The sequence below is a fragment of the Pan paniscus genome, chromosome 10, assembly GCF_029289425.2.
Source record: "Pan paniscus chromosome 10, NHGRI_mPanPan1-v2.0_pri, whole genome shotgun sequence".
Classification (NCBI taxonomy): domain Eukaryota; kingdom Metazoa; phylum Chordata; class Mammalia; order Primates; family Hominidae; genus Pan; species Pan paniscus.
This window is the reverse complement of record NC_073259.2, coordinates 9,209,650-9,223,149: the sequence shown is the minus strand read 5'-3', so window position 1 is coordinate 9,223,149 and position 13,500 is coordinate 9,209,650. Positions and strand designations below refer to the sequence as shown.

Sequence of the window (13,500 nt, the reverse complement as noted above, 5' to 3'; positions counted from 1 at the left end):
GTGGGCCTATTTCTCAGTGGTCCTCTTCTCTGCTGGGTGCAGAGAGTCATGTCCATTTCCCAAGAGCATTGCTAGCATGGCACTATTGAATATCCCTTCCGAATAAGGTTTCTAAAATATAATGCTTAATACGCAAGCACAAAGGATTTTATTCCTTCTCCTGAGGGTTCCTTGTCAGAGCTATCCTCAGATCTTCTGTTTCTGGAATTTAATGGAAGACAAGTCACATTTACGTTTCTATTTTTGTGGTTTTTGTCTTAAAGTGATTTATTAGTGAGGTACTCCCAGAAGAAACTGGTAAGGGATTTGGGGAAGTGGGACAGGGAAAGGAAGTAAAACAAATAATGGCATAATTTTAGGAAGAGTCCTGGTTCTCCAGGGGTATTATTTATGTAGTCATAATAGTATAAACATTTATTTAATATCATATTTGGGAGTTAGCATACAGTTTTAAAACAATACTAATTATAGAACACAGTGTCAATGGCACTAGTCCCATTTGTGAGGGCTCTGCCTTCATGATCTAATCACCTCTCAAAGGCCTCACCTACTGATGCCATCATGTTGGGGGTTAGGATTTAAACATATGAATTTGTAGGAGATATAAACATTCACACCACAGCAGGGAGCAAGCTGCCACGGGGATGGGAGGTCACCACCCATTTCTCAGTGGGCCTCTTCTCTGCAGGGTGCAGAGAGTAATGTCTGTACCACAGGGGCATTGCTAGCATGACACTAACAAATATCACTTCCGAAGAAAATTTCTAAAATATAATGCTTGTTATACAAGCACAGATAATTTTATTCTTTATCCTGAGGATTCCTGGGGAGCCAACAGGAATCTGTTGGTGGCAGATTGTCAAGGTGCAGATGACTGTAATGGACAAGCAAATTTTGGAAAGAGCTCAAGAGAAGTATAGGCATACAGATAACTTTATCCTCATAAAACGAGGGTCATAAGCGATTTTCCATAATTAGGTTAAATTAATTAAATGTGAAATATACATTACATAAAGTCTCAAAGTTTAACAGAGTAAAAAATCAAAATGTAATTATGTTGAAAGGATGGAAGGAGGTGAAGGACTTATATTTTCAATAGCTGGAAACTTGAAAGATTAAGACACAGAGTGAATATTTAAGTAACAAAAGACTTTGAGAAGACAATGAACTGAGCTAGTTATTACATCTTGTTATATAGATGTGAAAAAAGTGTTGGAAAATACATATGTGCCCATTAATTTAAAAAATCAAAAGCCTGATTGTTTGCGGGATAAGATTTATATTTATTCTCTACTTTGCTAGAATAAAGTTTAATTGATAATTTATAATAAACTAGCCTGTGAAATTTCACTTGAACTCTACTGTTTATTATTATATAACTTTCAAACTTGATGCTATAACACTCTACTGTCTGCTAGCTGTGAGAAATTATTAACTTTTATTGAATTAAAACCTATCCTCTTTCAGATTTATGTTTAACTTAGCTTGATCATTGGCCACAGATTTTTTAGTTTCTCCAGAAAGGGAGAACAGGGTCCACCATGTGTCTCCTCCTCATTCCCTCCCTGGGTGTCAGCCTGAGCCCCTGTATCTCTGTCACTGAGCTGTGTACACACGTGCCTCTGTGCCTTTGTCTATTGGCCTCTGGGTCTCCCAAGTCTCTCTCGCCTTGTCTTTCTGTGTGTGCACATCTTTCAGACTTGCTCCTTCCCTTCTTTTTGCCTGTCAGTCATCCCTAGTGCCACTAGGCCACAGTGAGGTGCTGCATATTCTCTTCCCTTCCTGCAGTGACAATTGCTTTCTGCCATCCATCACATGGCACGTCTTTACCTCTCAGCAGTGAGGACCATCCTTCCTGGGGGCAACGAGCTCTCTGCTTTAGCTCCATAGTGTGTGTCCTTTTACACGCACTGGGCTCCTGTCCTCCTGTCTTCTTCCTGGCATTTGGAGATGCACCAGAGCACGTTGCTGTGCACACTCAGCCCCATGAGCCTGTCGTGAAGGCCACGGGAGAACAGAAGCAGCAGAGCGAGGTGGGGAAGGAGGCCAACACTGGAGTCAGACAGCCCTGAGCTGGACCCCTGACTCCATCAGTTACTGCTGGGTGATCTTAGACAGCTCACTCCACCTCTCTTCACCTGCTTCCTCATCTGTAAATGGGGTAATTGCAGCTCCTGCCTTGTAGGGTTATTGTGAGGACGAAATGAGCTGATATCCTTGAAGCTCCTCACATGCAGCAAGCATTCGGTCACGTTAGCTACTGTCATCTTTATAATGATTCTGATGGTACTGTTTCTGGCTGTCAGTTCCTGTCTGGGAACCTCTGTATTTCCCGTGAAGCCTCATCTCCACACTTCCACATGAGCGTCCCTTCTCTTGCAGTGAAAGTGATGTCAAGCAGCTCTGGTTGCAGCTGAAGAAGGAGGAACCTCATTTACTATCCAACTTTGAAGACTTCCTGACCAGAATCATCTCCCAGCTCCAAGAAGCCCATGAGGAGAAGAATGAACTGGAGTGTGCCCTAAAAAGGTGGGTACCCCAGTGTCAGCCGCTTTCTGTAACTATGTGTGAAAAAGAGAGACACACGGTGCACTTTCTCTTAGATCTTCTGCCAAAACATCATGCAATGCCTCCTTTTGCTGTCTGCCAAAGTGGGGACCGGGCCCTGTGTCTGTCATGATATATGTATTTTTAAGTTTTCCGTCACCTTTTTAAGCTATATGGTAGGCACCATTCTAAATACTTTTTATACACTAGCTTATTTAGTTCTCACCACAACCCTTTGAAGGAGGGACTGGTTATCATTTTGCACATTTATTATCTGCACATTTTGCAGGCGGAGGGTTGGAAACCCAGAAAGGTTAAGTAGTACGCCCCAGAAGGCATAGCTTGTGAACAGTAAAGGCAGGACTGGGAGTGAGCTAGCCAGGTGCCCGTGACCAGAAGAAAAATCACTCTGCTTGCCTCCAGGCAGTAAGACCCCAGCATACTGGGCCATCCCCCAGGGCCAGATCAGCCCGCTTTGCAGAGGTGGCGTGTTTGGTAAGGTGACCTGTAACCCTGCTGAATGTCCCTCCTCCTGGCCACTCTCTCCCGTCACGGCCTCATGTCTCTTCGTCTGCCCTATTTGCCTCTAAGACCTCTCCAGGAGACAGGACCAAGCATTGTTAGAAACAATCCAGAGTCCTCCTCACTCACAGCCCTGAAGAAGCTGCTGAAGAACTGAACCAGAGTCAGAACAGGCAGATATATCACAAAACTGGGGCGAGCCCACTAGACACTAGTCCCTTCATGAGAATTAATGCATGGTTATGGGCACTGTGCTGTTCATAGTCCTTTAACAAACATTTACAGCCATGAGCTCACATTTTATGAACATGGACTTAGATGTGGTATGACTAGGGATGGTTCATAACCCTGAAGGTGAGGCTACAACACAGAGCTGGGTTTGAGTAGAGCTTGGAAGCATACAGAGGAGGCCCTGCCCCATGCTTCTGCCATGAAATCTTGTACACACCCAGAGATTTGCTCATTTTCTGTAGGAAGCCTCAACAATCCCTTGGCTATGCAGTTCCACAGACCACCTGCTCCTCCATTCAGATACTTCCAGCAAAGCCTGGAAGGCAGTTTCAGAGTTTGTGCTGAAATAGTCTTAGAGCAAACATGCAGCCTCTAATTGAACAAGAAGAGATCACCATGTGTCTTGCTGTGTAGATCATCTATTTACACATTATTCTGAGTCCCGGCTCCTTTTCGTCTTGTGTCTCCCCGACCTTAACTCTAAAAATAACTTGTTGAGGTCCATTGGGTATACACAGATCTGGGGAGAAAGGACTTTTAGGACTCTGCATTATGAGGAAGCTGAGGACAAGTATCACTGGAGGAAACATAGTTTGGCTGGAGAACTGTTAAGAACATTCTGGGGAGAGGCTCCCAAAGCTCAGAGAAGGGAAGGATTAAAGGGTATATTTTTATGTAGCCATTACCTAATTAAGAATCAGACAGAACTGAGTTTGATTCTTGAGTCTGCCATTTACTAGCTATGCAACTTAGGACAAGTTACCTAACCTCTCTGAGTCTCAGCTTCCTTATCTGTAAGATAGGGACAGTATCCATCTCACAGAGTTTTCAGTATTAAATGAGATAATGCATGTAAGTATTTGGAACAGTGCTGGCACATAAGTATTCAATGAATGTCAAAATGATAATTATTTGTACTTTAAATAATATCTTTGTTAGTCTTAGAGGATTTGTCTGGCTGAAGTGGAGAGTTTGAGCCTGAATATAATCAGAGGCTAAGTTTAAGGATCCCTGTATCCTTCCAGACAACAGTGTAGAGACTTGCTGTTGAAAGTGTAGTCCATGGACCCGCAACGTTGGCGTCATCTGGAAACATCTTAGGAATGCAGAGTCTTGCCCCCAGCCCCACTGAATCTGCATTTTAGCAGGGTGTCCAGGTGCTTAGTGTGTAACTTTGGGAAGTGGGAGGCTCGGAATCAGGAGTTTCTGGGTTTGAGTCACGTGTGGCTTTGCAACCAGCTAGCTCTGTGACTCTGCTCACATTTCTTGGCTTCTCTTGAGCCTTGGTTTTCCTATCTATAAAATAAGGGGGCTAGATTAGTGGCTGACCCCACTTCACCCTTTTTCCTCTCTGACCCCAGCACTGATCACCTGGAGGAGCCACAGCAAAAGTTAAGTGGTCTCTCCCAGAGAGGAAGGCATTCTTCTGTTCTCTAAGGAGATAATTGCAGTCTGAAACAGTGGGCAATTACCCAGCCTTAGCCTGGCATCTCATCTGCAGGACCTCCTCTGCTGGCCTGCATTTCTGCAGGAAGAAACAAGTACCCCTGACTTGCTGGAGAGCTGCTTAGCCCTGGCATCCATCTTTAAGGGCCTGTATTAGTGGTTTGTCCTCATTTAGTAATTGTGCTCGAAATGTTGTTGAGATAAAAGTCAAGCCACTCTTGGCTGCATGTGCAAAACCAGCTCAGCCAAAGGTTCCAGCCTCTCCATGCCCATCCTCAGTCAGTATCCCTGCCAGCCATGCTTGCTCTGGGGTCAGCTGATCAAGGCCCACTCCCTGCTAGGGAACCGTGTTGGGATTGGGGACTCACTGAACTCTTTGGCCAGTCCCATTCCAGAGGTATTCTCTGGATGCAGAACCAGAGAACTGCAGACTGTTTTGAGCAGGGCACTGAAATAGGAGGCAGGAAGGACTGGAGCTCTTGCCCAGCCACTGGCACTTACCAGCTGTGTAACCTCAGGCAACTTGCATTACCTCTCTGGGCATCAGTTTCCTTATTGGCAACATCGGATGTTTTCTACTAGAGCCTCTTTTAGTCTCTTCTATTTTTTAAAAAAAGGTGGGTCACACCTTGCTGGTGGACCTATGTATAAAGGCACTTGTAACTCAGACATCAAACAAGAGACTGGAAATCCCAATAGGGTATAGGATACGAAAATGGGATTTTTGCAAATGACTCAGGGTGAGGTTAGTGATTCTGAGACATCTAGAAAGTGAGTTTGGAGGTGTGAGGTTGTTTGTGGGAGGGACATTTTCAGGTTTTAGAGAGGAAGTGGGAGGAATCTCTTGGGGATGGCCTGATTTGGGAGGGGGCCTAGAGGAGTCCCAAGAAGAGCGGGTTCTGGTGAGCTGTAAGAATATCTCCCAGGCGCCTCCACACACTCACTTTTCATTACAGTGGATGACATTTCAATGAATGCCTATCCCAGAAGCTGGGGATGACAGCTCAAGTCATGACTGCTGCATGTCTGCCCCAGGCCAGGCACCAGGCGGAACACAGTCTGTGTGTAACCAGTAGCTAGCATCGAACCAGCACTCCCTCCATGCCAGGCTCTGAGTTAAGCAAAGGGAACATAGAGTCCCTCTCCTTGAGGAGTTCATGATCACACCAAGGAGATAGCGCTCAGATGCCTGGAAATTCTGCACAAGACAGACCAGAAAATCCTCCTGCAAATGAAACATTAGACAGCGTTGCCATGGACAGCATAGCCTCTAATTTTTCTCCTTGTGCAGACCACACACCTTTCTCCCACAGGGCCAGAGAAAATGAGGCTGACCTCTGGGGGAGTCTGGCCTAATGCAGGTTAGGCAGGACACACACTCCCTGTCCCCAGCCTCCCAGGCTGGGCCATATCCCCCAGGTCGCACTGTGCCTGTGAGTGGAAAAGGCCCACCCCAGCTTCCTCCTCACATTTACCCCACTTCCTGGGAGGGAGGAGGTGGCAACTGAGGTGGCTGAGTGCTAGGCAGCCCTCAATAGCTAAGGCCAGGAGAACCCCTCAGAGTGTCCTGGAGCATTGTTAGAAACAACCCAGAGTCCTCACTCACAGCCATGAATTTTTTTTAACCTGCATATCAGAAATAGGAACAGGAAAGGAGTCTGGGAGCATTCAGTCTCCCACACCCTTGTCCTTTTGCACAGAGGTTGAAGAAATTTCGGATTTGAGCCCCTTCTGGGCCTCTACTTCTCTCCAAGGAAGGGAGGTGAGACTTCCACTGAGCAAGTCCCTTCTGCATTCACAGTGCAGATGTGCGGAGGTCTTCACACTTTAACATGAGGGATATAGTGTGGACATTGGGGAGAACTTAGAATTGGGAATTTCTTTGCCATGGAAAGCATCCCCTGCATTTACCTTTTTCTAACAAAAGCTTGAGATCTCCAGGGCACATAGAGCAGTGCTGTCTGGAGGCAGCAGTAGATCCAGACTTTTCACCAGAACCATTTTGGGATGCCAGAGGTCCCACCCCAGGGGCACCAGTTCACTTGTCTGAGGTGGGGGCTTAACGTCTGTATTTGTAATGTATGGGGGCAAGGATAAATTAGGCAGCATCTGAGTGGGGTGCTTTGAGCTGTGAAGGAAAGTGTTTTCTAGATCAAAGGCCAGCCCCAGGCTGTGTTCTGGGAGGGCTCCGGCTCAATCCTCTGCAGCTCTGTAGCCTGGGAATACCAGCTGGCTGCCTGTTTGGCATCACTGGTTGTTGCCTGTTTGGCATCGGCCTTGACAAGCTTAGCAGCAGTCCCCATGCCCTCTTTGGAATCAGCTCCTTATCTGCACAGTGTTCCCTGGTCCATCTGAATCAGACCTCAGGCAGTTTCTTAGGAGCTCACAGGCCCTTAAGTTGCAGCCCCTACCAGCTGCTATTGAGCCACTTCCTGTCCATGGTGATTCCCTGTGCTCTGGGAAGGTGTCCAGACCAGGAGGGAGCGCACCTTACAGACTGACAGGCAGCCCCAGCTATGATGGCCTGCACACCCACACAAGCCTAAGGATCGGCAGCCTGTGTTGTGGAGCCTCGAGGACAAGGAAACTGTCCCCAAAGCTTTTCAGGGAAGAGATGTCATCATGTCACTGGCCCTGCCTCCAGATAGGGCAGCAAATAAAGCCTCATATTCCTGGCAGGTGGCCCTTACATTCCACAGAGTTCTTAGGGACCTTGGGGAAGGCCTCAGCTGCATAGTTCTTGAATGGTAGGTTGCTTAGATTTACCAGAGGATTTTTAAATTAAAAGGTAGTTCCTCCTCCCCTAGAGAGTCTAAATCGGTGCGTCTCAGGGAAGGGGCCCAGGAACGTGCACCATAACACACATCCCAGGTGGTTCTGATACAGGCAGGCTGTAGACCACACTCTGAGAAATGCTGCTTTAGCCAGTTCTTCCAGAATCAGTCAGCCAGCAAAAGGTATATCCCATGGTGCCCTTCCAATCTGGAATGCTAGTCCTATTCTTAGGGTGAAGTTCTCGGCGAGGACTCTAGGTGATGAGGTTGTGACTTCATCTAATGCATGTCTTCTGTGGGTATATTATTATGTTGAGCATATTGTTAACATTGCCCTGAGAGCAAATTGAAAAGTGAGGACGGTTTGTGCTCTGTGTACACCATGGGCATGATTTGTAAACCTGACTAATAAAAGATGGTTTGCTTTATAGAATAGGATAAAGCTGCAAAGTTGGTTTATACAGGCAGCAGAATCTAATTTGGAAGAAACCATCCATCTTGAAAATCCAATCGGCAATTTCACAGCCTTTGCAGAATTTTCTACAAACTCTTACGTTTTCCTTTCATTCAGCTCTACTCTAATCATGCATGTATGTGTGTGTGAGAGAGATGGAGATGGAGAGAGACAGAGATAAGCAGATAATTACAGAGACTGAGAGAGACTGATTTCAGGGGAACAAAACTCTAAACAGGATTTTTCTAGTGAGAGCTTCTTAGCTGTCAGAGGACTGCAGCTGCCTGAAGAAGGTGGCAGAGGGCAGTGGGGAGTCTAAAACCCTGTTTACCATTCCCATCCCAAGCACAAAACTGGCTGAGGCTGAATTTGCTTCCATGTTCTTCTCTTGCAAAGAGCAGACTTCTTGAGACTTCTGCAGTTGAGGGTCTTCATTCTGTGATCAGCACGTTGAGGCGGGGGGTGGGAGGGAATGTGGGTAACATGGGGGAATGGGAGTCAAGCCCCTCCCATAATCTTGCCTCTCTTTGGCCATGGCAGTGTGGACTCTTGGCCCCATAACCTTGCTCCAGTTCGTGCTCACTCCCCAGCTGACAGATTCCAGGTGTAATTTGGAAGACTGACAATTCTAAATGCAAATGTATGGAGTTATCTATTTTACAACCTAGGCTGCTGGGCCAGACATTGTAGTGATGTGAATGGAACCATGGGACCCGAGTCAAGGCCTGGGTTCTGCCTGCTACTCTGACCCTTGGAAATGTGGTTACTTCACTGTTCTGACCCTCATTTTCTTCACTTGAAAACCAAAGGCATAGGGAATACATGAGCTTTATAAGCTTTCATTCTGTGATGGGGAGGAGGGATTCTCCTTCTCTTTGCATCTAACTTTGCAAACCGGGAGACATAATTGATCAAACCGCAGCCCCAAAGACACATGCAATCAGAATGGCAACTCTCCAAGGCCAGAGGCCATTTCTGAAACTGTGCCTTGAGTTCAAGCTCCTGAAATGTACCTAAATTGTAGAGAAATGCCATTTCTTCTCTCCAAGGCCAAGCCTACACTTTCATTTACAAAAGGCAGAAGCTACATTTTTCTTGGAATGATTTCAGCACACCCCTGCCTACAACCTAGGCAGGGGAATGGACGACTTTCTAAGACCCTCTGAAATCCCAGCAGATTTTATTTAAAAGGGAGGGCAAAGGAGAGAGAAAGCAGGAAAGAAATCTTTTGACCAAGCAGGAAGGCCCTGGCCTGTGTGCCGCTAGCTGGAGCTGCAGTGATGTTGAGTATCAATGCTTCGCTCCGGCGTAGCACCTCAACTCGCCATGTGCAAAACACTCTGTGAAGGTTAATTAATTTTCACAGTTTCTGTGGGAGGCTGGCAGGATAAGTTAACGCTAACTGCATCTCACCTTCTAGTTCCCTGCAAATTATCTGTAAAGGCCTCTCAGAAGCTACGCTTTGTATTTACATTAGAATAATGAATTCTTCACCCCTATATCCTTGTTTCATATCCCATCCGCCTCCCATCCTTAGCTCCCCAGTAACCCAGCACCAGATGTACACATGAGCATGTGTGCGCGCGTGCACACACACACACACACCCCCCCACACACACACACCACACACACACACACACACACACACAGCCGTCCTTTAGGGAGGGACATTTGCCAGAACCAGATATCTTGGGTGAAGATGTTTAATGCCCTGAGCTGGACCTGGGTTTTCATCTGGGTTTTCAGTAGGACTCATTCTTTCCAATCCACTGCTGCCCTTATGGCATCTGCAGTATCTCACTGGTACTCTCTCCCCTCTGCTGTTGAAAATCTCCCTATTCTGAACTCACCTCTTCTTAGCTTTTCCCCTGATAACTCCCCCCTCCTCCCCACCACCAGAGCAGGTAGCTTCCTTTACTTCCCCCTAGCAGGGCTCTGAGGTCACAGATGACCATCAGCCAGAACCTAGGAGGGTTCTTTTGGGTCTGCCTCATGGTGCATGGCTTCTTCTATCAGTTCCTTTCCTCCCTGCCACTATAGCACTGGGCTCAGTACTCTTAGATGCTAAATTACACAGAGAGTATAACTTCAGTCGAAAATATTTTGCCCAGAGTCATACTGTAAGAAGGGCTTCATCAACACTTTTCAATGTTGGCGGGATGTATGGACTTCTCTTTCCACATTTAGTCTTCTCTGTTGAGCCTCATCAGGTTTTACCCACCCCTGTGTCTTCCGTCCCCAACTCCTTCACCATTCCTGCACACATTTCTTCACACCACATACAACAAGCTGCCACTTGATCCTCCACCCCCCAGTTTCTACTTGACCCTTGGCTGACATCTGAAGGAGCTATAGAGCAGTGGCTCTCAGAATGGGGTCCTTGGCCTCTGGAGAATCAGAAAACTTATTTAATTAGAATTTGTTAAATGCATCTTATTGTGCTAGACACTTCCACATGCATTATCTTTTTTAATCTTCACAACTTCTATCTGAAGTAGGTATTACCAACTGATTTTTCAGATATAGGACACTTCAGGCTTACTGAGGTAATGTGACTTATCCAAGGCCAGAAAGTTTGTAAATGTCAGAACCAAGACTTGAACCCAGACCTTCTGTTTCTGGATCTAATGAACTTTGAGGCAACCATACCCGTGTCAGCAAACGGTCTGTGACCTAGACTACCCTGAAACATGCCAGAAGAACTACCCAGCTATCATGGGGAAAGAAAAGGACGGGGAGGATAAATATTAGTGCTCATGACTGTTGCTAACTCTGGTCCTCCACATCTTTGTCCTTCTCTTCCACTGAGAACTCATGTCTCTTGCCCTCACTCTTCTTTCATCTACCTCTTCTTCGTCTCTTCTGCGTTACATAACTCAAAATGATTAGGGTCAGATGGTAGAAAATGAAATAATTAAATAGATACCATTTGAGTTCTGGGAGCCAGGTGAAAAAGTGTTTGTTTGTTTGTTTTTGAGACGGAGTCTCACTCTGTTACCCAGGTTGGAGTGCAGTGGCCTGATCTTGGCGCACTGCAACCTCCGCCTTCTGGGCTCAAGTGATTCTCCTGCTCCAGCCTCCTGAGTAGCTGGGGCTACAGACGTGTACCACCACACCTGGCTACTTTTTGTATTTTTAGCAGAGAGGGGATTTCGCCATGTTGGTCAGGCTGGTTTTGAACTCCTGACCTCAGGTAATCTGCCCACCTTGGCCTCCCAAAGTGCTGGGATTACAAGTGTGAGCCACTGTGCCTGGCCAGAAGGAGTGTTTTGAGAATGGCTAAGAGAAGATAGGTTGAATAGCTATGCCTACATGTCACTAATTAACATCTCAGAGATCTCTGCTACAGGTTGTCGTCCTCATTTTGTCTAATATTTTTCCAATGGCATGAGTATAGGAAGATAAACAGGGAATGTTTTGAAGTAATAAAAAAATTCCATCCATAAAGAAGAACAACGTGTATTAAGCTTTGTGCACCAAACAACACAACAGGAAGACACATAAGGCAGAAGCTTTTAGAAAAAATAAAGAAAACTTAATAAAAAAAAAGACTTTAGACTTTAACAAATTTGCTTCAGATTTGACACATTAGTCAGGCAAAAGTACAAGAAGGATATAAAGTATTTGAAGCCATCAATGAATACACTTTAGAGATGAATATAGAATTGTGTGCCTTACAAATAGAATATATACCCCTCTCATAGAAGTTGTACAAAAATTGATCATGTTTGTGGCTACAGAGGAAAGATAACCAATAGATTCCAAAACCATTTCTTACTATAATATAATTAGAAACCAATAGTTTGTACCTTTTAATAAACTGTCTTTTAAATAACTCTCAGATACATTAAATTATAAAAACCAACATTATAGATTATTTAGCCTACATCCTGATTGAAGATTTAAAATGTCAACGAAACTTGGAAGGTCATTGAAACACTGCATGACCAACTGAAACCTATTAGCATAGTGACAGGCTGGAAAGATGGACTAGAAATAGCAAACACAAAATCTAACAGAATTACATTTGAGATGTTGCTCTGTGTTCAAAACGCCAATGGCAGAAGCACAAAGTGGAGGAGATATGATTCAGTAGTACTATCTTTAAAACAAAAATGATCACACAGACATAAGATTTAGAGATTTTAGTTGACAAATGGGTTCCGCATACGTCAACTGTAATGTGGCTGCCAAGAAAAGTTAATGAGGTTTTAGGCTGTATGAATAGATACGCAGCATCTAGAACAAGAGAGGCAATAGTCAGCTCTAATCTGCACAAGTCAGACTCATACACTGGGCATTCAGTTTGGCACTGCCATGGCTTGAGAAAGATCATTACGGCCCATCTGAAGAAGCACGAAGGGAATTGTAAAGGGATTTGTAAAAGAATCCATGTGAGACACAGTTGGAGGAAGTGGAGAGGCTTGACCTGAACCCAAGGCAACTCCTTGAAGTCTTGATGCCGTTCTGAAATACATGAAAGGCTTTTATGCAGAAGAAGAGTAAGGTCATGGAAAGACAGATTTCTGTGAGCCAGAATATCCCAAAGATGAAATAACTGCTTAGAGAAACAGCAAGTTCTCTGTCACTGGGGGTATTCTAACCTAGTCTGGGTAAGTCCTTGACGTGGTATTGTCGCAAGAATTTTAACACTGGAAAAACAGGTAGTTAGATCAGACAAACCTTCCAACTCTGAAGTTCTTTAACTCCCACGGTATCTAGTATTCCCTCGAAATGGGCCATGAGCTTCTGAGTTCGGTACCCAAAATTGTAAATTGAGTTTTTACGGGTTTTTGGCATTAACATTTTGAGTTCAGGCCCTGTGGGTGACATAAATGCCTGCGTGTTTATAACCTAATTGAGACAACATGAACCCAAATGAAACAGTTGTTCAGGACTATTTAAGATTAATTGTTAAATGATCAAATGAAGACATATGCTGTCATCCGAGTTCAGAGAAGGGGTCATGAGGGTTGGAATAGATGGCAAAATCTTCACGGAGAAGACTTCAAAGTCCATTTATATGCATTAGGCAATAGAAGTGGTTTTAGAAATTGTGGCAACGAGGATGTATATGATAAGCAAACATGATGAGTTGTCTCTTTCCCCGGATGGCAGAATATGGCGAGCCTTGCTGAATGACTCACCATATGTGCACATCTTTTTAGTGTCTCTTGCTGCCACTGCCCGCGCAGCCACTGCGGGGCTCCTGCAGACACAGGCTCCTGGCTCTGCAGCTCCTGCTCACACACAGCCTGGGTCTCCAATGGATTGGTCTGACAGGCACTTTTATTGACTGAGTTATTTCTTCTTCATCTTCCCAATTGCATCAGCCTTTCCAAACCCAGCAGGTCTTTTATCCTTGAAACCAAGACTCTCTTCCCCTTGGGGAGCACTGCCCTTTGTCCTCCACAGTCCATGATTAAAATGACAGGAGTAAATAATCCCTTACATTTACTGAGGGCTCTGTGGTTCTGACACTTTTCACATCCACTCTCGTTTGTTCTTTATGACAATGTAGGGAGG

At 45.2% G+C, this 13,500-nt stretch overlaps 1 protein-coding gene across 4 annotated transcripts in view; it reads left to right on the top strand.

Moving 5' to 3' along the window:
* Positions 1 to 13,500, top strand: part of CRACR2A (calcium release activated channel regulator 2A) — a 152,871-nt gene that overhangs the window by 83,486 nt on the left and 55,885 nt on the right. For all 4 annotated transcript variants that reach the window (XM_034935201.3, XM_008973764.5, XM_034935199.3 and 1 more), the window contains exon 7: positions 2,383 to 2,529. In XM_034935201.3, the coding sequence (XP_034791092.1) occupies positions 2,383 to 2,529 (147 nt within the window). The remainder of the gene's footprint in view (positions 1 to 2,382; positions 2,530 to 13,500) is intronic.